This window comes from Nerophis ophidion, linkage group LG02 (genome assembly GCF_033978795.1).
Source record: "Nerophis ophidion isolate RoL-2023_Sa linkage group LG02, RoL_Noph_v1.0, whole genome shotgun sequence".
Taxonomy (NCBI): domain Eukaryota; kingdom Metazoa; phylum Chordata; class Actinopteri; order Syngnathiformes; family Syngnathidae; genus Nerophis; species Nerophis ophidion.
Window position 1 is genome coordinate 73,659,285 of NC_084612.1, and position 24,193 is coordinate 73,683,477.

The window sequence follows — 24,193 nt, forward strand, 5'->3', positions numbered from 1 at the left end:
CAGAATATACGCTTCTTCGGTGGTAGCACTCATGCACCCCAGCTCTAATAGATTTGAGCTGGGGTGCATGAGTGCTGGCCAATGAAGGCTAGTGTTTTCATTTGTGTTGGCAGCTTTTTAGACAATTATGGCTTTGTGCTGACTCTTTTTTTAGTAGATAGTGAAACTGTACTGCTGTACAACCTGTACACTGACTACTCTAAAATGATCCAATTGTACTGGCTTTAGCAATATACAGTACAGTAAATATTATTCAGAATGTGCCACATAAATATCTGACATTGTATTATGTTCCTCACAGTCATCAGAGGACCTTCATCCTGGAAGTAATGGGCAGACATTGTGGGTGAGTCCAATTTTTCACAAATTACCTTTTTCAAAGCTTTTCTGTTTTCGGACTGTGAGCCGCTACTTTTTTCCAACCCTTAAAAAAATGTGTCCACAGTCGTAGAAGATCGGTAAGTCGTGAGTTCAAACCCCAGCCGAGTCACACCAAAAACTATAAAAATGGGACCCATTACCTCCCTGCTGAGCACTGAGAATGAAGGGTTGAAATTGGGGGTTAAATCACCAAAATGATTTCCAGGCGTGGCCACCGCTGCTGCTCACTGCTCCCCTCAGTAAGTAATTTCACCACACCTAGTGTGTGTGACTATCAGTAATTTCACCACACCTAGCGTGTGTGACTATCAGTGGTATCTTAAGCTAGTGGGTCCATGACAGTGACTTATGTTTAGTTTGATCAGCCGTTTTACTGCCCTGTTACAGACACCGTTTGGAAACAATTAAGGTATGTAAATAAACATTTACAGAATCTTTCTAGGTAAATAACTCATTTTGCAACATATATATCTGCGGCTTATAGTCCGGTACCGTAAATTCTGCATTGTAAGCTGCTACTTTTTTCGTACATTTAAAAAAAGACTTTGTTCTCCCTGACGGCCATAGTAAAAATAAAGTAGCCATCCATAGCGGTCCTACGGGTAGGTTGTGAATTCAAACCCAGGCCGAATCATGCCAAAAACTATAAAAATGGGACCCATTACCTCCCTGCTTCAAGCATCAAGGGTTGGAATTGGGGGTTAAATCACCAAAATGATTCCCAGGCGCGACCACCGCTGCTGCTCACTGCTCCCCTCAGTAAGTAATTTCACCACACCTAGCGTGTGTGACTATCAGTGGTATCTTAAGCCAGTGGGTCCATGACAGCGACCTATGTTTTGTTTGATCAGCCGTTTTAATGCCCTGTTACAGACACCATTTGGAAACAATTAAGATATATAAATAAACATTTACAGAATCATTCTCTGTAAATAACTCATTTTGCAACATATATATCTGCAGCTTATAGTCCGGCACCGTAAATTCAATTAAGGTCAAATTATTTAGTGTAAAACAATTAAGGTATGTAAATAAGCATTTACTAAATCTTTCTGTGTAAATAAATCATTTTGCAACACATATATCTGCGGCTTATAGTCCGGTACCGTAAATTCCGGACTGTAAGCCGCTACTTTTTCCTACACTTAAAAAAAACTGTGCAGCTAACATGGATTTTTTTGGGCTGACGGCCATAGTAAAAATAAAGTAGCCATCTATAGCGGTACTACGGGTAGGTTGTGAATTCAAGCCCAGGCCGAGTCATACCAAAAACTATAAAAATGGGACCCATTACCTCCATGCTTGACACTCAGCATCAAGGGTTGGAATTGGGGGTTAAATCACCAAAATGATTCACAGGCGCAGCCACCGCTGCTGCTCACTGCTCCCCCCAGTAAGTAATTTCACCACACCTAGTGTGTGTGACTATCAGTAATTTCACCACACCTAGTGTGTGTGACTATCAGTAATTTCACCACACCTAGTGTGTGTGACTATCAGTAATTTCACCACACCTAGTGTGTGTGACTATCAGTGGTATTTTAAGCTAGTGGGTCCATGACTTCGACCTATGTTTTGTTTGATAAGCCATTTTACTGCCCTGTTACAGACACCGTTTGTAAACAATTAAGGTATGTAAATAAACATTTACAGAATCATTCTGTGTAAATAACTTTTTTTGCAACATATATATCTGCGGCTTATAGTCCGGTACCGTAAATTCAATGAAGGTCAAATTAATTACGGTAAAACAATTAAGGTATGTAAATAAACATTTACATAATCTTTCTGTGTAAATAACTCATTTTGCAACATATATATCTGCGGCTTATAGTCCGGTACCGTAAATTCCGGATTGTAACCCGCTACTTTTTTCCTACATTTAAAAAAAAGTGTGCAGCTAACATGGATTATTTTTTCTCGCTGACGGCCATAGTAAAAATAAAGTAGCCATCCATAGCGGTACTACGGGTAGGTTGTGAATTCAAGCCCAGGCCGAGTCATACCAAAAACTATACAAATGGGACCCATTACCTCCATGCTTGGCACTCAGCATCAAGGGTTGGAATTGGGGGTTAAATCACCAAAATGATTCACAGGCGCAGCCACTGCTGCTGCTCACTGCTCCCCTCAGTAAGTAATTTCACCACACCTAGTGTGTGTGACTATCAGTAATTTCACCACACCTAATGTGTGTGACTATCAGTGGTACTTTGAGCTAGTGGGTCCATGACAGTGACTTATGTGTTGTTTGATCAGCCGTTTTACTGCCCTGTTACAGACACAGTTTGGAAACAATTAAGGTATGTAAATAAACATTTACAGAATCTTTCTAGGTAAATAACTCATTTTGCAACATATATACCTGCGACTTATAGTCCGGTACCGTAAATTAAATTAAGGACAAATTAATTAAAGTAAAACAATTAAGGTATGTAAATAAACATTTACATAATTTTTCTGTGTAAATAGCTAATTTTTGCAACGTATATATCTGCGACTTATAGTCCGGTACCGTAAATTCTGCATTGTAAGCCGCTACTTTTTTCCTACATTTAAAAAAAGACTTTTTTCTCCCTGATGGCCATGGTAAAAATAAAGTAGCCATCCATAGCGGTTCTACGGGTAGGTTGTGAATTCAAACCCAGGCCGAGTCATACCAAAAACTATAAAAATGGGACCCATTACCTCCCTGTTTAGCACTGAGCATCAAGGGATGGAATTGGGGGTTGAATTAACAAAATGATTCCCAGGCGCGGCCACCGCTGCTGCTCACTGCTCCCATCAGTAAGTAATTTCACCACACCTAGTGTGTGTGACTATCAGTAATTTCACCACACCTCGTGTGTGTGACTATCAGTGGTATTTTAAGCTAGTGGGTCCATGACGGCGACCTATGTTTTGTTTGATCACCCGTTTTACTGCCCTGTTACAGACACAGTTTGGAATAATATATATGGGAAAAAATTACCTAAAATTTATGGAAAATGTGGTATTTCCCTGGCAAGTACATGTTTTCCAAGTTCCTAAACTCCCTCTGACTGGCAGTTACCTGGCTCTGGTGACGGCCCTGGCGTGTGCCGCCGACTGGGTGTTCATTCCAGAGATGCCCCCAGAGCAGGACTGGGAAGATCACCTGTGCAGACGACTCACCCAGGTCTGCTCCGGAACAATCCCCTTCCACGAATGAAAAAAATGCTGCCGGAGGATCTCACCTTGTGTTTCTCTGTGTCCCGCTCAGCAAAGACAACTTGGCAACCGTTTGCATATTGTCATTGTTGCAGAGGGAGCCATAGACCGCGACGGTAAACCTATCAGCTGTGACTTCATCAGACAGGTCTCGAACTATTTGTTTTTTCAGTCTCCGTACGGGTGCTCATTTGACTAATTTCTGTTCAGATGATCACCAAAAGGCTCGGATTTGACACCCGGACCACCGTCTTGGGCCACGTACAGAGAGGCGGAACTCCCTCGGCCTTCGACAGAATCCTGGTACTCTCTCGGTGGCTTTCTGTGTGTTTGTGTGTGTGTGTGTGCGTGTGTGTGTGTGCATGACTTTTTAATCCCAGTGCTGATGTGATCCGATGGTCGGATCATCAGCATATTGTTATTTTTGTTCCATTTTTATATCACTCTGCGGTTTGACAGGCTTAGTTCCTGTTTTGTTCGTTTCCATGGTCACTCATCTGTTTCAGCTGCTACTCGCGTTTTCAGCGCACCTGTCTTTACTAATCACCACCCTTTATAAGCCAGCCTTTTCTGTTCGCTCATTGTCGGATCTTAGTTTGTTCTCATACAACTGCTTATGACTTGTCGCTCATTCGCTATCTCGCTAGGTCTCAAGCTAAGCTCTATTTTTATTCCTAGCTCTCATGCTAGCTGTTTTGTTTTGTTCTCTTTGTGCCTGTCACGCTTTGATAAAAGGATTGGACTCAGATGCAGAGTTGGGACTTTAGACAGGCTTTTATTTTGACAATTTCCTTTTAAGTCAAGAAAAAACATTATCTATAATCACAAAAATAAACTAGCTCTCATGCTAGCTGTTTTGTTTTGTTCTCTTTGTGCCTGTCAGGCTTTGATAAAAGGATTGGACTCAGATGCAGAGTTGGGACTTTAGACAGGCTTTTATTTTGACAATTTCCTTTTAAGTCAAGAAAAAACATTATCTATAATCACAAAAATAAACTAGCTCTCATGCTAGCTGTTTTTTTTGTCCTCTTTGTGCCTGTCACGCTTTGATAAAAGGATTGGACTCAGATGCAGAGTTGGGACTTTAGACAGGCTTTTATTTTGACAATTTCCTTTTAAGTCAAGAAAAAACATCATCTATAATCACAAAAATAAACTAGCTCTCATGCTAGCTGTTTTGTTTTGTTCTCTTTGTGCCTGTCACACTTTAATAAAATGATTCGACTCAGATGCAGAGTTGGTACTTTAGACAGGCTTTTATTTTGACAATTTCCTTTTAAGTCAAGAAAAAACATTATCTATAATCACAAAAATAAACTACTCGGCGAAAAGGTTCCAGAAAAAGAAGGAACAAGCGAAAATCACTCCGAACGGAGGAAAACACAAAAGTAAAGACGAACTATAAACAGTATTTAACAAAAAACGCTCCAACAGGAGGACCAAAACAACATCTATGAAAATATCTACACTACCTAATCTAATAAAGTATTTAACAAAAATAGTCACTCAAAAAGTTGAGGAATGAATGAAAAACTTTTAACTGAAACTTACCACTGCGGCTTAATAACTAAATAATCAAAATCACTCTGCTGAGGAGGAAGAAAGGAACACTCAAAATACTCATAATGGGGTTCAGGATCAAGGGACATAAGCACAAGACAAGGCAAGGCATGGACGCTAGAGAGCACGAATAAACGAGACAATCTGGCACAGAACAAAGGAAGGAGTGAGCTTATAAACACATGAAGGTAATAGGGAACAGCTGGAAACAATCAGAGAACAGGGATGACGTCAGACTGATGACACAAAAGGAAGGGCAAGTGACCTGAAACGAGAGGAGAGTTACTTTTCAAATTAAAACCATAAGACAAAAAAAAAAAAAACAGTGTGACAATGCCAAGGGTTTGTGTTGGACCTAGCTTTCCATGCTAGCGCTTTTATCTGCCTTTTCTATTTGTACCAGTGTTTTTGTTCATAGCTCCTTTTGTTTAATAAATCCCTTAGTTCTTACCTTGTTAGCTGTGTTCTTGCTGACACATCCACGGAGGACCGAATCCGGCAACTATATGCCGCAGAAGTCTAACAAGTTCTTTGTTGCCAGGCCAGCAGGATGGGCATGCAAGCAGTGATGGCCCTGCTGGAGGCCACACCCGACACGCCCGCCTGTGTCGTCACCTTGTCAGGAAACATGGCTGTCAAAGTGCCTCTGATGGAGTGTGTGCAAGTGGTATGTCCAGACATTTTTATTTTTTATTTTTTTTCGGTCCAATGTGGCTCTTTCAACATTTTGGGTTGCCGACCCCTGATCTATGTGCACATTTGAAGACTTTAAATTCTTCAGCACCTTTTAGTCTTATCCATAGATATAACGTTTTTATGTATATGTATGTTTTATGTTTGTGTCTCTTTTTGTATATACAAAACAAACAAAAACAAAAATGTTCTATAATGGTTAAAACACAAAATATGCATAATTTCCCCCAAAAAGTTGCAACGTGGATTCCTTTAGATGAGGTAATTACGGACTTAATTAGCTTAATAATTCATAACACTGATTTTGATGCTTTATTATTTTTGGAGCAATGAGAGTTTTCTTCCAAAAAAAGTTCAAAAAGGTGTTGTAGTATATCCATCATACATTTTTTATTTTTATATATATTTTTTTACTTTCAAAGGTTTACATTTTTCCAGCAGCTTTAGACCTATCCACAGATATAAAGTATTGATTTATTATTTATATATATATAAATAATATATTATTAAATGGAATTAAAGTTTTGATATATTATTTATATATATATATATATATATATATATATATATATATATATATATATATGTATATATATATACATATATATATATGTTACTTGGATATTGGGTTTCACAATGTAAAGCGCTTTGAGTCACTAGAGAAAAGCACTATATAAATATGATTCACTTCACTTCACTTCAAAAAAAAAAAAATCTAAAAACTTTGGATTGATCCAAAACTGCTTAAAGATTTGAAGCGTTAAAAGTTGTGAAGGGAAAAAAAATAATTTATGACTTAATTATAACATTTTTAATGAGTTTGTCCGTTTTTGGGACAAACTGTCATTGTTCCAGAAATAATAATGCATCAACATCAGTGTCGTTATGAATTATTGACCTATTTAAAGGCTATTATTACCTAAGTTAAAGTATTACATTTTGAAACTAAATTTTGGACAATATTGCATATATAATTTATATAATTTCCCCCAAAAAGTTGCAAAGTGGATTCCTTTAGATGAGGTAATTACGGACTTTATTAGCTTAATAATTCATAACACTGATTTTGATGCTTTATTATTTTCGGAGCAATGACAGTTTTCTTCCAAAAAAGTTCAAAAAGGTGTTGTAGTACATCTGTCATGTATTTTTTATATTTATATTTTTTTTAACTTTCAACGGTTTACATTTTTACAGCAGCTTTAGACCTATCCACAGATAGAAAGTTTTTATATATTATTATTTATATATATTTTTTTTAATGTTTCATGTTTTTTTTGTAAAAAAAAAGAAAAAAATATATATATATAGCGAAAAACATAACATGTATTTTTTGTAAAAAAACAAAAAAACAACAACAAATAAACAAATGTTTTAACATGGGAAGAAACATAAAATATGCAATGTGGCTCTTTCAACATTTTGGGTTGCCGACCCCTGATCTAAGTGCACATTTGGAGCATCTGACTTTGGAGGTCTAATGGAAGCATGACGTAAAAACTTGCTTATGTCACATTCACAGACAAAGGACGTCACCACAGCCATGACCGAAAAAAGATTTGAAGATGCAGTGAAGCTGAGGGGAAAGTGAGACATCCACCTTTTTTCTTCTCTGCTCACATTGAAGTGGTCGTTTTTTTGGCGGGGGTTTTTGCATCTTTGCAACTTTTTCCCCACTAGGAGCTTCGAGCACAACTGGAACACCTACAAAATGCTGTCCCACGTCCACCCTCCAGATGTGAAGGTATGAGCGTTACCCTGACTTGGGATGCATTGGGTTTTTGTGTTTCTGACCCACGTCTCCACGACCGTGCCAGAGTAATATCAACATTGCCGTACTGAATGTGGGGGCCCCGTGTGCCGGGATGAACGCCGCAGTGCGTTCGGTGGTCAGGACCGGCCTCCTGCAGGGTCACCAGATGCTGGCCGTACACGATGGATTCGAGGGCTTTGCCAACGGGATGGTAATAGTTTGAGAGTCTTCCTATACGGGGAATTGTTTGGAGCATGACGACGCTCACTTTCCCTGCACAGATCGAGTCTATTGGTTGGACTGGAGTGGCTGGATGGATCGGAAAGGGTGGCTCTCTTCTTGGCACCAAGAGGTAAGATGGCAATAACTTGATGTATGTCACTTTTCTACTCCTGACTCGCTCAGGGGGATGTTTGTCCAAACATGCAAACTTGTTTGTGCTATTGTTTCAGTGCAAAAAAAAACAAAGCTTTTAACGCTTGGGTCGAATTACTTCAAAAACTACGTTAAGCGGAGAAAATTGAACACGCTCACAAAAGTTTCATAACTTAGTCGTATTTTTTAGTTTTTACATTTGAAGACTTTAAATTCTTCAGCACCTTTTATACTTATCCATAGATATAACGTTTTTATGTTTGTTTGTTTTATTTTTTTGTCTCTTTGTATATATAAAACAAAACAAACAAAAACAAAAATGTTCTATAATGGTAAAAACACAAAATATGCATAATTTCCCCCAAAAAGTTGCAAAGTGGATTCCTTTAGATGAGGTAGTTACGGACTTTATTAACTTAATAATTCATAACAACACTGATTTTGATGCTTTATTATTTTTGGAGCAATGGGAGTTTTCCTCCAAAAGAGTTCAAAAGGGTGTTGTAGTACATCTGTCATATATATATATATATATATTTTTTTTTTTACTTTCAAAGGTTTACATTTTTCCAGCAGCTTTAGACCTATTCACAGATATAAAGTGTTTATATATATATATATATATATATATATATATATATGTATATATATATATATATATATATATAAAATATATTATTAAATGGAATTAAAGTTTTGATATATTATTTATACATACATACATATATATATATATATATATATATATATATATATATATATATATATATATATATATATATATATATAGATAGATAGATAGATAGATAGATAGATAGATAGATAGATAGATAGATAGATAGATAGATAGATAGATAGATATATATATATATATATATATATATATATATATATATATATATATATATATATATATATATATATATATATATATATAAAAATTTTAAATCTGTGGATGGGTCTAAAGCTGCTGGAAAAATGTAAACCTTTGAAAGTAAAAAAATATATATAAAAATAAAAAATATATGACTGATGTACTACAACACCTTTTTGAACTTTTTTGGAAGAAAACGCTCATTGCTCCAAAAAAATTAAAGCATCAAAATCAGTGTTGTTATGAATTATTAAGCTAATTAAGTCCGTAATTACCTCATCTAAAGGAATCCACTTTGCAACTTTTTGGGGGAAATTATGCATATTTTGTGTTTTTACCATTATAAAACATTTTTGGTTTTGTTTGTTTTGTTTTATATATACAAAAAGAGACACAAACATAAAACTAATATATATATGTATTTTTTTTAAATAAAAAAAACATGAAACAATAAGAAAATATATATATTTATTTTATTTTTTTTTTATTTATTTTTTTTTTCATGGTTTTTTTATAAATAAATAAAAATAAAAAAAATATATATATAGCGAAAAACGTAACATGTATTTTTTGTTAAAAAAACAACAACAAATAAACAAACAAATGTTTTAATATGGGAAAAAACATAAAATATGCAAATTTTTTCAAACTTTACTTACAAAGTGGAATACTTAAGATAATCCAATTACAGCCTTTAGTGGGTCAATAATTCATAACACTGATGTTGATGCTTTATTAGAATTGGAGCAATGAGAGTTTTCTTCCAAAAACTCACAATATTGATGCCTCCTTAGCTGAAAAACTAACATGTTCAAAAAAGTGTCGTAACCATAAATCATATATTATTTTTTTATTTACTTCTAATTTTGTTGTTGTTGTTTTGTTTGTTTTTTTCTTACTTTCAATGGATTAATTTTTTTCAGCAGCTTTAGACCCGTCCACATATATAGTTTTTTTTATATTTTTATGTTTAATTTTCTTTGTGTAAAAAAAAGGATAAAATATGCAATATTGTCCAAAATTTTGTTGCAAAGTGTAACACTTTAACTTAGGTAATAGTAGCCTTTAAATAGGTCAATAATTCATAACGACACTGATGTTGATGCATTATTATTTTTGGAACAATGACAGTTTTTCCCAAAAACGGACAAACTCATTAAAAATGTTATAATTAAGTCATAAATTATTTTTTTTCCCTTCACAACTTATAACGCTTCAAATCCTTCAGCAGTTTTACATCAATCCAAAGTTTTTAGATTTTTTTTTTTTTTTGAAGTGAAGTGAAGTGAAGTGAACTGAATCATAATTATATAGCGCTTTTCTCTAGTGACTCAAAGCGCTTTACATAGTGAAACCCAATATGTAAGTAACATTTTTAAAGCAGTGTGGGTGGCACTGGGAGCAGGTGGGTAAAGTGTCTTGCCCAAGGACACAACGGCAGTGACTAGGATGACAGAACCGGGAATCGAACCTGGAACCCTCAATTTGTTGGCACGGCCACTCTACCAGCTAAGCTATACCGCCCCATTTGTCTTTTATTTTTATTTTTGTGAAAATGAAAACTATTTTTATCAAAGGAAAAGCACCAAATATGCGATATTTTCCCCCAAAAATTATTTCAAAGGGGAATTTATGATATTAAGTTTCAGCACGAGGCAGGACGGCGGGACAGGGGTTAGCAGTAGCACCCGTGCTTCACTGCGAGAAGGTTTTGGGTCCTCAGACCTCTTAGATTTAACGGAATTGTCGTAGATGGAAAATACATTTTAAAAAATCTCATTTTTTTCTGTGCAAAGGAGACTTCAAGGGATAAACCCTAATGTCGTATTGACTTGTCATTTCTCACAAAGCTCAATGCGCTCTACAAAAGGCTGATTTAACTTCAAGTTGTCTCGCCGAATCTCTACCAAATTTGGCACATACTTTTATTGGACTGACGAGCACATATTTCTAAAGTTTGAGAGGGATTGGTTAAAAAACATGGCCGGCATAATACAAAACGTCCTTGGAACTAACTGCCCCTGAGTTTTTGAACATATACAGTATAAATTCTACGTTTTTACGGTAAAATGGAAAAAGTTTTGGAGACCGGGCTTTCTGCTCCCAGTGTCATGTTTGTGATCATGTTTTGTTTAGTTATGTTCTGTTTTGCTTAAGACTTCATTGTTTCCTGTTTTTGCACTTCCTTGTTTGCCTTGTTTCCATGTCAACCCATTAGTTTTCACCCGTCCCCATGTCATGCACCTGTTTTCACTAATCACCACAGTATTATTTAAGCCACAGTTACCAGGTAGTCAGCCTGGCGACATCACCCTCGACAAACCCATGATATCCATGCTGATTTTTTTCATACCCTTTTCTTGGTCACAGTAAGTGTTTTCGTTTTAGTTTATGTGCATAGTTTTGCCTTAGCGCAAGTTTTGTTTTCACAGCCAAGTTTTTGTACCTCCTTGCGAGCGCCTTTTTGTTTGTTCCTGTTTTGAGTTTAGGTTAAATCATGTCCTTACCTTCACGCCGTCTCCGCTCCAATCACTTTACACTTCGAGAAAACAACCCTCACCACAGTCCACGCCTTGACACCCAGCCTGTGGAACGCTCTCCCTGACCCCCTGAGGGCACCTCAGACTGTGGATGCTTTTAAAAAAGGCTTAAAAACCCTTCTTTTTGAAAAAAAAAAAAAAAAAAGCCTTTTTATGGATATGCATGCTGGTTCTAGCTATTGGATTCTTTTTATTTTTATATTTTATTTATTTTTTATTATCTTTTTATTATCATCATTATTATTACTATTTTTTTTTTACACTGTGGCACTTTGAGGTTGTTTGCTGAACGTAATGTTTTTTGTTTTTTTTTTACAAATAAAATTGAAGTGAAGTGAATTATATTTATATAGCGCTTTTCTCTAGTGACTCAAAGCGCTTTACATCGTGAAACCCAATATCTAAGTTACATTTTTTTTAAACCAGTGTGGGTGGCACTGGGAGCAGGTGGGTAAAGTGTCTTGCCCAAGGACACAACGGCAGTGACTAGGATGACAGAAGCGGGAATCGAACCTGCAACCCTCAAGTTGCTGGCACGGCCGCTCTACCAACCGAGCTATGCCGCCCCGAAATCTATTATTATTATTATTGTTAGTGCTTCCTTTGTCTTGAAGATCCCTGCCGAGTGCGTACATGAAGGAGATCTGTCAGAGCATCACCAAGTTCAACGTCCACGGCATTGTTATTGTTGGAGGCTTTGAGGTGAGCGGGCCGTGGTAATTTACCCACAACGATTCATCCGACTTGTGAATTTACTTACTCTCTGGCGCCTTGTTCTCACCAGGCTTTCGTTGGGGGTCTGGAGATTGTGCACGCTCGAGACACTTATGAGGAATTGTGCATCCCGCTTGTCATCATACCCGCAACCGTCTCCAACAACGTTCCCGGAACTGCCTTCAGCATTGGCTGCGACACTGCTCTCAACACCATAACTACGGTATATTCTCAGCACAACATTAGAGCATAATTGCCAACCTTGAGATATATTTTTGCTGAAAGGATTTAGTAGAGAACATCCACGATAAAGTTTGCAACTGTTGGTCGCTAATAAAAAAGCCTTGCCTGTACCGGAAGTAGCAGACGATGTGCATGTGACGTCACGGGTTGTGGAGCTCCTCACATCTAAACATTGTTTACAATCATGGCCACCAGCAGCGAGAGCGATACGGACCGAGAAAGCGACGATTTCCCCATTAATTTGAGCGAGGATGAAAGATTTGTGGATGAGGAAAGTGAGAGTGAAGGACTAGAAAAAAAAAGACGAGGGCAATGGGAGCGATTCAGATGTTATTAGACACATTTACTAGGATAATTCTGGAAAATTCCTTATCTGCTTATTGTGTTACTAGTGTTTTAGTGGGATTATATGGTCGTACCTGTACAACCTGAAGGTCGGCCCCGCACCTTTCTTCAGCGCCAGTCGACGGGTGGTGGCGATGCCCATCTCTGCCCTTCGCAAGGGACCCTCTTCGAAACACTATCTTTCGAAATGATCGCTGCATAATACACTGTACTTTTTGTTTGTGTGGTCCAATCCAACCGTGTTCGCTTGACATCTCTGTTCCATACTAAAGCTTCACCGTCATCCTTTCGGGAATGTAAACAATGAAACACCGGCTGTGCTTGTGTTGCCGTAATACACCGCTTCCCACCTGCAGCTTTCTTCTTTGATGTCTCCATTATTCATTTAACAAATTGCAAAAGATTCAGCAACACATATGTCCAGAATACTGTGGAATTTCGCGATGAAAACACACGACTTAATAGCTGGGAATGATGCTGGAACAAAATGCCCTCTACAATCCGTGACGTCATCATACCGAGACATTTCAGCAGGATATTTTGGCGCGAAATTTAATATTGCAATTTAGTCATTTAACCCAGCCGTATTGGCATGTGTTGCAAAGTTAAGATTTCATCATTGATATATAAACTATCAGACTGTGTGGTCGATAGTAGTGGCTTTCAGTAGGCCTTTGATTTTAGTTTTGCTTCGCAGTTTGTCCTTGCACCACCAAACACCATAAATGTAGTTTTATTGTTTATTATGCATGTCAAAGTAACATTCAACTGCATTTTTTTTGTTTTACTTTCTTGGCCCCTTTTAGTCATGTGATCTGATCAAGCAGTCTGCAGCCGGTACCAAGCGAAGAGTGTTCATCGTTGAGACGATGGGAGGATACTGTGGTTACCTGGCAACCATGGCCGCCCTGGCATCTGGAGCTGATAATGCCTACATCTTCGAGGAGCCCTTCAAACTCCATGATCTACAGGTCAGAGGGAAGGATTCATTTCCACAATCTTTGGAACGGTCCATACACTATATTGACAAAAGTATTTGGCCACCCATCCAAATAATGTGTAAAATCAAGCACTCAGGCATGGCGACTGTGAACAAATGGGCGGCACTCAGTGATTTCCAGCATGGAACTGTCATAGGATGCCACCTGTGCAACAAATCCAGTCGTGAAATTTCCTCGCTCCTAAATATACCAAAGTCCACTTTATTACAGGAAAAGTGAAGAATTTGGGAACAACAGCAACTCAGCCACCAAGTGGTTAGGCCACGTAAACTGACAGAAAGGGGTCAGCAGAGGAATTATGGTGGAGGGCTGTTTTTCCAGTTAGTTCCAGCGAAAGGAACTTTGAATGCTCCAGGATACCAAAACATTTTGGACAATTCCATGCTCCCAACATTGTGGAAACAGTTATGAGCAGGCCCCTTCCTTTTCCAACATGACTGTGCACCAGTGCACAAAGCAGGGTCCATAAAGACATGGATGACAGACTTGACTGGCTTGCACAGAGTCCTGACCTGAACCCGATGCAACACCTTTGGGATGAATTAGAACAGAGGCCTTCTCCACCAACATCAGTGTGTGACCTCACCAATGCGCTTTTGGAAGAATGGTGGAAAATTCCTATAAACACACTCCGCAACCTTGTGGACAGCCTTCCCGGTAGAGTTGAAGCTTTAATAGCCGCAAAAGGTGGACCCACATCATATTGAACCCTATGGGCTAGGAATGGGATGGCACTTCAAGTTCATATGTGAGTCAAGGCAGGTGGCCAAATACTTATGGCAATGTGTTGTATTTCGGAATCATGTTTTCTATATTTCGCAGTCTACTCGCTACTGACTCGCCTTGGACCAGCCCGTGTCATGGCGAACGATAGTAGTTTGTTAGTTTGTGCGTTTACAACATAACACACATAGTTACTGCCGGGTTACAATGAAACTTTCAATAAATGTCCAAAATAGAATAAGGAATAAGTGATTCAAGTTTAGGGGTGATCCAGATCATTTCTACCAAGTTACGAGCCTCAAATTCTCTGTGTGTATGCTAGCGGTCACGCCTCCACCCACAGACACAAAGAGAGTGGATAACTGACTAGAGGGTTCACTCTGTTTTAGGGTTGTACGGTATACCGGTATTAGTATAGCACCGTGATACTAATTTATCATATTTGGTACTATACCGCGTCTAAAGAGTACCAGTCCTTCACCTTGGGCCGTAATTTTTTTCCTACAGTTTCTACCGGGGCAAGAACCCACATTGCCGGTTTGATAGCCCAGTGTACTACTATTGAGCTAAAACAAAGGCAGTTAATGAAAGTATTTGTAAAATGGGTGATATTTTTGCATTATTGCAATTATGTTGAGTGAAATCAATAAATGAATAAATTATTAAATAAGGAAATGTAAGAAACAGCTCATTGACTGATATTGCAGATGCGTGCCAATTTTCTGGACTTATGCAGATCCCAAATACACAACAGCAGGTACCTATGGGTAAGAAAAGTTGATTTTGCATAATATTGCAAAACAAAAGGCCAGGTAATTTCTCCTAATAGGTGCCATTTTGGGGTCCTTATTAAACACACACCATAATAAGACCCGTAAGTTGAAGCACAGTACGTCTGACTATGGTAGCTGACAATCCGTCAAGTGGTGCGACTTCGTAGCTTACCAAAGTCCTACTAAAATATTTTGACAGACTTTTAGCGCCATGTGTAATGTTCTGTATTCTCAATGAAACATGAGTTTTTCGCTTTCTTGCTAGCATCATTTGTTTAACAGGCGTCAACCTGCAGTCCACAGGTATCTCTTACGTGTGACCGCCATCACACTTATCATTACACCATGTACCAAATAAAATTGCTTTGTGGTGAGTAAGCACAACCAGAATTAATCCGTACATTAGGCACACCGGGTCGTAAGGCGCACTGTCGATTTTTGAGAAAATTTGAAGAATTTAAGTGCGCCTTATAGTCCGAAAAATACGGGTATGCAGCGTGTGATGTATTTACCTAACTTTTAGACTTAGACAAACTCTAATGATCCACAAGGGAAATTGTTCTTATATCTTATATCTTGTATCTTATCCTATATTTGCCATTATAGCTAAACGTGGAGCATCTGGTAAACAAGATGAAGACAACGGTGAAGAGAGGACTCATTCTAAGGTCTGGATGGAATCTTTTTATTTCAAATTAAAAAAACTTGACACATTCTTTCCCAGCAGGCACAAGACTTTAAAACAACTTTGCGATCTTGTTGAATTAGGTCCTGACGTTGAGCGACTCAAACATAACATTGAAACAACATGCTTTTCAACAACATGCTTTTCAACAACATGCTTTTCAACAACGTTTAATCAATGTTGGGTTCTGACATTGATTTGACCATTGAAATTTGGTCATTTCCCAACCAATATTCTACAACATTGAAACAACATACTTTTTGACAACAGTTATTCAATATCAGGTCGTGACATTAATTAGACCATTGAATTTTGGTCATTTCCCAACCAAGTTTCTACAACATAAATATATTGTTGAAAAAAGCATGCTTTTTGACAATGTTTGATCAATGTTGGGTTCTGACGTTGATTTGACCATTGAATTTTGGTAATTTCCCAACCAATGTTCTACAACACAAATACAACGTTGAAACAACATGCTTTTTGACAACGTTTATTCAATGTCAGGTTGTGATGCTGATTTGACCGTTGAAATTTGGTCATTTCCCAACCATGTTTCTACACCACAAACACAACGTTGAAAAAAACTTGCTTTTTGGCAACGTTTATTCAATGCATACTTGCCAACCCTCTCGGATTTTCTGGGAGATTCAGCGCCTCTCCCGAAAACCTCCCGGGACAAGTTTTCTCCCGAAAATCTCCCGAAATTCAGGCGGCGCTGGAGGCCACGCCCCCTCCAGTTCCATGCGGACCTGAGTGAGGTCCGCCTGTTTTCACATCCGCTTTCACACAATATAAACGCTGTGTCTCCCCAATGATGTTATAAATGTAGAAAGAGCGAGGGCAAGTTCTTGGTTTCTTATGTGGGTTTATTGTTAGACAGTTTCATTAACGTCCTCCCAGCGCGGTAACAACACACAACAACAGCAGTTGTGTTTTCGTCTACCGTTAAGCAGTTTGTCTGCCGTAAACAGCAATGTTGTGACACTCTTAAACAGGACAATACTGCATTCTACTGTACATGCATGTGTTTAGAAAAATTGTGACAGAGAATAGAACAAGGATGGACAATTCAACCCTTAACTCAATAATGAGTAGATGAGTGTTATGTGTGTATAAATGTGTAAATAAATGAACACTGAAATTCAAGTATTTCATATATATATATATACATATATGAAATACTTGACATGGTGAATTCTAGCTGTAAATATAATCCTCCCCTCTTAACCACACCCCCCACCCCCTGAAATCGGAGGTCTCAAGGTTGGCGAGTATGATTTAATGTCAGGTTGTGACGCTGAATTAACCTTTTGAAATTTGGTTATTTCCCGACCAACTTTCTATAACACAAATACAACATTGAAACAACATACTTTTTGACAACGTTTAATCAACGTTGGGTTCTGACGTTGATTTGACCATCGAAATTTGGTCATTTCCCAACCAATATTTTACAACACAAATACAACATTGAAACAACATACTTTTTGTCAGTTTGTGACGTTAATTTGACCGTTAAAATTTGGTCACTTCCCAACCTACGATGTGGATCCAACGTTAGATATCAACTTTGTCTCAATTTACAAATACGACTATTTTGCAACGTTGTTTTAAAGGACATGTACGTACAATCAACCTCGCATCAATGTCTTCAGCCTGCTCGCTTTTTCCTAGAAACGAGAAGTGCAACGCCAACTACACCACCGAAGTTCTCTTCAATCTGTACTCGGAGGAGGGCAAAGGTGTGTTTGACTGCAGGAAGAATGTACTGGGACACATGCAGCAGGTATTATCGACTTCACTTTTCATATTGAACTAACTCAGGGGTGTCCAAAGTTTTTCCACAGAGGGCCGCACACAGAAAAATTTAAAGGGGAACATTATCACCAAACCGATGCAAGCGTCAATATATACCCTGATGTTGCAGAAAAAAGACCATGTATTTTTTTAACCGATTTCCGAACTAAATGGGTGAATTTTGGCAAATTAAACGCCTTTCTGTTTATCGGTCTTTTAGCGATGACGTCAGAACGTGACGTCACCGAGGTAACACACCCGCCATATTCATTTTCACATTACAAATACCGTGTCTCAGCTCTGTTATTTTCCGTTTTTTTAACTATTTTCTGGAACCTTGGAGACATCATGCCTCAACGGTGTGTTGTCGGAGGGTGTAACAACACTAACAGGGAGGGATTCAAGTTGCACCACTGGCAAGAAATCTGCTGCCAGACCCCCATTGAATTTGCCAAAGTGTCTGCACATTTTACCGGCGATGCTAAGACAGACATGGCACAGAGATGTATGGATAACCTGCAGATGCATTTGCAACGATTAATTCAACAAAATCACAAAGGGGAGTTTTGTTGATGTTGACTTATGTGCTAATCAGACATATTTGGTGGCATCATGACTGCTAGCTAATCGATGCTAACATGCTATTTATGCTAGCTGTATGTACATTTGAAACTAGATACCCACATTTAATGCGAAACAAACACTTACCAATCGACGGATGTAAGTTGCTCCAGTGTCACAAGATGCGAAAGTCCTGATCGTTTGGTCTGCACATTTGACCGGCGATGCTAATAAGGCAGCCATGCTATGGGCCACTTCATTAGGTACACCCATGCTATGGCCGAATAGCGTCAATAGCTATTCGCTCAATAGCTTCAATTTCTTCTTCAATTTCGTTTTCGCTATCTGCCTCCATACTCCGACCATCTGTTTCAATACATGCGTAATCTGTTGAATCGCTTAAGCCGCTGAAATCCGAGTCTGAATCCGAGCTAATGTCGCTATATTTTGCTGTGGTAACCGCCATGTTGTTTGTATTAGCAGCCCTGTATGACGTCACAGGGAAATGGATAGTGGTTTTGAAGATAGCGAAAATAAGGCACTTTAAAGCTTTATTTAGGGATATTCCGGGAGGTGTAAAATTTTGAAAAAAAACTTCAAAAAATTAAACAAGCCACTGGGAACTGATTTTTATTGTTTTTAACCCTTTTGAAATTGTGATAATGTTCCCCTTTAAGCATGCAGGGGTCATTTTGATATTTTTCATTTTAAAACCATAGCAAAATATATGGATTTTTTTTATTTTTTTTATCCTAAGGCTCCTGGGGAGGGTAGGGGGTCTCAGTCACTAAAATGTTAAAAAATAATTCAAATTATTACTTTTTTTTTTATTTAATGCTTACAGTAAATCTCCATATCAACTTGATGTTGATATTAGATAAAACAAGGTTTTATGCCTTTTCTGTCAAAGACAACTTTGCTTTTTATAGTAAAACTGAAATATGCAGTATTTAGATGGATAGTACTTTATTGATTCCTTCAGGAGAGTTCCTTTATTTAGCAATTAAAGCCCTCAAAGATCAATAATGCAGGACATCATTGATTTTAAATATTTAATATTTTTGAGTAATCACAGTGAAAAGTTAAATAAAATCCTACTAAATATATTTGAAATCCGAAAGGCTCCCCACTCATAAAGTGATGCGTTTTTTTTACTTTTTTTTTTTTTTTTTACTTTTAACACTTAAATTTCAAGATCAACTTCCGATATATCTGTCGGTTTTAAGTTTGAACTATTATTTTGTTTGTTTTATGCTCTTTTGTCAAAACTTTGATGTTTTTATATGGCAACCGCACAACATATGCAATATTTTTTCCACATAAAACATTTTAAAGTGATAATTTTTAAGTAATAATTCATTATAACATAGATTTTTTTGTCTTTTTTTTTGAGCAATGGAAAAAAAAGAAAATAAAGACAAAAGGAAAAAAAACTGCCTGCATGGCAGCTTTGTGTCAACATTTCCACTTTTTCTCATTAGATTTCACCTCATTCCGCTTCTTTTTAAATGTTTTTATTTTTATTTTTGCAATACCATCAATTTTGCAATTTTTGCAGAATATGTGGCGCGCTGATAAACTATTAGCTGCGGGCCACAAATGGCCCCCGGGCTGCACTTTGGACAATTCTGAACTAACTCATCCTCTGCATGAAGACAAAGGGGGCGAAAAAAAAAAAAAAACGCTTTGTCTGCAGGGTGGAACTCCGAGTCCCTTTGACAGGAATTTTGCGACAAAGATGGGGATCAAGTCCGTCATCTGGCTGACTGACAAGCTGAAGGAATGTTACCGACATGGTGAGGACAAGAAGACTTCCTGAATAATTCAATCACGATGTTGTCTTTGTCTTCATGTTTGATAGATTTTGCAACTTCAAATCTTCCAGGTCGCGTCTTTGCCAACTCCAAGGATTCTGCGTGTCTGCTGGGCATGAGGAAGAGATCTTTGATCTTCCAGCCTCTGGTGGAGCTGAAAGAACAAGCCGACTTTGAGTACGACTTTTACACATTACACATTACACATTACACACATCTATCTGCACGTGTCTACACAGGCCCAGAAAGGTCACAACCTTTGCAAACGCCACAACACAACAACTGTAAACCATAACATAACAATTGTAAGCCACAACACAACTGTACACCACAACACAACAACTGTACGCCACAACACAACGACTATTAGCCACAACACAACAACTGTAGGCCACAACACAACAAGTCTAGGCCACAACACAACAACTGTAAACCATAACATAACAATTGTAAGCCACAACACAACTGTACACCACAACACAACAACTGTACGCCACAACACAACAACTGTACACCACAACACAACAACTGTACGCCACAACACAACGACTATTAGCCACAACACAACAACTGTAGGCCACAACACAGCAAGTCTAGGCCACAACACAACAACTGTAAACCATAACATAACAATTGTAAGCCACAACACAATAATTGTAAGCCACAACACAACAACTGTAGGCCACAACACAACAACTGTAGGTCACAACACAACAACTGTAGGTCTCAACACAACAACCGTACGAAACAACACAATAACTGTAGACCACAATGCAAAAACAGTATGCCACAACACAACAACTGTAAGCCACAACACAACGACTGTAAGCCACAACACAACAAATGTAGGCCACAACACAACAACTGTACGCCACAAGAACTGTAGGCCACAACACAACAACTGTAGGCCACAACACAACAACTGTAGGTCTCAACACAACAACCGTACGAAACAACACAACAACTGTAGACCACAATGCAAAAACAATATGCCACAACACAACAACTGTAGACCACAATGCAAAAACAGTATGCCACAACACAACAACTGTAGGCCATAACACAACATTGTACTCCAAAACACAACAACTGTAAGCTATAACACAACAACTGTAAGCCACAACACAACAACTGTATGAAACAACACAACAACTGTAAGCCTTAACACAACACCTATATGCCATAACGCAACAACTGTAGATCACAATACAACAACTGTAGGCCACGACACAACACAACAACTGTAAGCCATAACACAACAACTGTAGGCCATAACGCAACACTATACTCCAAAACACAACAACTTTATGAAACAACACAACAACTGTAAGCCATAATACAACACCTGAAGCCTTAATACAACAACTGTATGTCATAACGCAACAACTGTATGCCACAACACAACAATTGTATGCTACAACAGAAAAACGGTATGCCACAACACAACAACTGTAGATCACAATACAACAACTGTAGGCCACATCACAACAATTGTATGCTACAACAGAAAAATGGTATGCCACAACACAACAACTGTAGATCACGACACAACAACTTTAGGCCACAACACAACAACTGTAAGCCATTACTCAACAAAACAACTGTATGACACAACACAACAACTGTATGAAACAACACAACAACTGTAAGCCTTAATACAACAGCTGAAGCCTTAATACAACACCTATATGCCATAACGCAACAACTGTATGCCACAACACAACAATTGTATGCTACAACAGAAAAACGGTATGCCACAACACAACAACTGTAGATCACAATACAACAACTGTAGGCCACATCACAACAATTGTATGCTACAACAGAAAAATGGTATGCCACAACACAACAACGGTAGATCACGACACAACAACTTTAGGCCACAACACAACAACTGTAAGTCATAACTCAACACAACAACTGTAGGCCACAACACAACAACTGTAGGCCACAACACAACAACTGTAAGCCATAACTCAACACAACAACTGTAGGCCACAACACAACAACCGTAAACCATAACTCAACACAACAACTGTAGGCCACAACACAACAACTGTAGGCCACAACACAACAACTGTAGGCCACAACACAACAACTGTAAGCCATAACTCAACACAACAACTGTAGGCCACAACACAACAACTGTAGGCCACAACACAACAACTGTAGGCCACAACACAACAACTGTAGGCCACAACACAACAACTGTAAGCCATAACTCAACACAACAACTGTGTGACACAACACAACAACTCTAGGCCACAACACAACAACTGTTTGCTCAACAACAGGCTCTAGGGACACTTTTTACTGTTCGAACATATTAAAAAGTCTACAACAAACGTTGATTACATTTGGTTGCTTCAACGCATCCTTTATCCTTTTAATGATCTCTTTTTTTCTCCCCAGTCACCGTATTCCGAAAGAACAATGGTGGTTAAAGTTGAGGCCCATCCAAAAAATCCTGGCCAAGTACGACACCACACTGGACACTTCCCTGATGGCCGAACTGGAGCATGTCAGCAAGAAGGCGGGCCACGCCCCCAAGTAGGACGCTTTGACTTTTGACCAAATGTGCTCAACATAACCCAATGTTGGCTGTTTCTCAACAAAGTGCTGCATCCTTAAACATGATGTGATGCTAATAAATAAACAATTCAGAATCGCATTGGTGTTTTTATTTAAACAAAAACTGTACATTAAAAGTAGTCATTTGTGTGCTTTTTAAAGGGGTCATGAGATCCAGTCTGGTGTGACGTGGGAGATGATCTCATTTCACATATTTGGGTTGAAACTATTTTTTTTGCAAACCAGTAATTATATTCTGCAAATGATGTGATTTTGTTGAGTGTCGGTGCTGTCTAGAGCTCAGCAGTTAACCGTGTAATACTCTTACATATCAGTAGGGGGAAGCCGGTAGCTAATTGCTTTGTAGATGTCGGAAACAGCGGGAGGCAGGGTGCAGGTAAAAAGGTGTCCAATGCTTAAACCAAAAATAAACAAAAGGTGAGTGCCCCTAAGAAAATGCATTGAAGCTTAGGGATGGCTATGCAGAACCAAACTAAAACTGAACTGGCTAGAGAGTAAACAAAAACAGAATGCTGGACGACAGCAAAAACTTACTGTGGAGCAAAGACGGCGTCCACAAAGTACATCCGAACATGACATGACAATCAACAATGTCCCCACATTGTTGATTGTACCCCGCCTTCCATCTAAATTGGCCCAGGATGTACCTTGCCTACCGCCCGTGTGCAGCTGGGATAGGCTCCAGCACCCCCTTTGCACTATTTCTGATCTTGTTTTGTTCATTATTTATTTGCTTGTATGGAAATGTTACATATTATAAATGAAGGTTTATAAAAAAAATAACAATACATTTAAGAACTTTGCTGCTGCCTAGACCAGTGTTTTTCAACCACTGCGCCGCGGCACACTAGTGTGCCGTGATATACTGTCTGGTGTGCCGGGGGAAATTATGCAATTTCACCTAATTGGTCCCCAAAAATTTTTTTGCAAATCAATAGTTATAATGTGCAGTTGCTTAGTGTCAGTGTTGTGTAAAACTCAGGCAGCTGGCAGTTCAGGATGGTTTGTTGTGATCCCGGTGTGCAGACCACAGTGGGATGCAGGGTGCAGGTAAAAATCAATCAATCAATCAATCAATGTTTACTTGTATAGCCCTAAATCACTAGTGTCTCAAATGTATGTAATGCTTAAACCAAAAATGAACGAAAGGACAAGGCAATGGCTATGCAAAACGGAAGTAAAAGTGAACAGGCTACAAAGTAAACAGAAACAGAATGCTGGACGACAGCAAAAACTTACGGTGTCCACAAAGTTTCTTTTTTTAACGTTTTCTGCTGGTGGTGTGCCGCTGGGGTTTTTTTAAGGAAAAAAACGTGCCTTGCCTCAAAAAAGATTGAAAAACACTGGCCTAGACCAGTGGTCCCCAACCACCGGGCCGCAGAAGGATTTTTTATTTAAAAAAAATACATAAATAAATATTTTTTTATTAAATCAACATAAAAAACACAATATACACTTACAAATAGTGCACCAACCACAAAAAACTCCCTTTATCATGACAAAAATGTCCCTTTTTCATGACAAAGAAGAAAAAAAATTATTAAGCGTTGACCGGTCCGCGGATACAAAAAGGTTGG

The 24,193-nt window shown here is 38.3% G+C and overlaps 1 protein-coding gene across 1 annotated transcript in view; it reads left to right on the top strand.

Moving 5' to 3' along the window:
* pfkmb (phosphofructokinase, muscle b) overlaps positions 1 to 22,695 on the top strand; it is a 37,982-nt gene extending 15,287 nt beyond the window's left edge. Inside the window, exons 6-22 of the mRNA XM_061890538.1 lie at positions 302 to 346; positions 3,430 to 3,538; positions 3,623 to 3,718; positions 3,781 to 3,873; positions 5,672 to 5,797; positions 7,346 to 7,410; positions 7,504 to 7,567; positions 7,641 to 7,787; positions 7,858 to 7,928; positions 11,980 to 12,067; positions 12,150 to 12,302; positions 13,474 to 13,638; positions 15,771 to 15,832; positions 17,527 to 17,638; positions 19,907 to 20,006; positions 20,096 to 20,201; positions 22,437 to 22,695. Of these exons, the coding sequence (XP_061746522.1) occupies positions 302 to 346; positions 3,430 to 3,538; positions 3,623 to 3,718; positions 3,781 to 3,873; positions 5,672 to 5,797; positions 7,346 to 7,410; positions 7,504 to 7,567; positions 7,641 to 7,787; positions 7,858 to 7,928; positions 11,980 to 12,067; positions 12,150 to 12,302; positions 13,474 to 13,638; positions 15,771 to 15,832; positions 17,527 to 17,638; positions 19,907 to 20,006; positions 20,096 to 20,201; positions 22,437 to 22,578 (1,744 nt within the window). The 3' untranslated portion in view covers positions 22,579 to 22,695. The remainder of the gene's footprint in view (positions 1 to 301; positions 347 to 3,429; positions 3,539 to 3,622; positions 3,719 to 3,780; positions 3,874 to 5,671; positions 5,798 to 7,345; positions 7,411 to 7,503; positions 7,568 to 7,640; positions 7,788 to 7,857; positions 7,929 to 11,979; positions 12,068 to 12,149; positions 12,303 to 13,473; positions 13,639 to 15,770; positions 15,833 to 17,526; positions 17,639 to 19,906; positions 20,007 to 20,095; positions 20,202 to 22,436) is intronic.
* Positions 22,696 to 24,193: the final 1,498 nt, after the last annotated feature.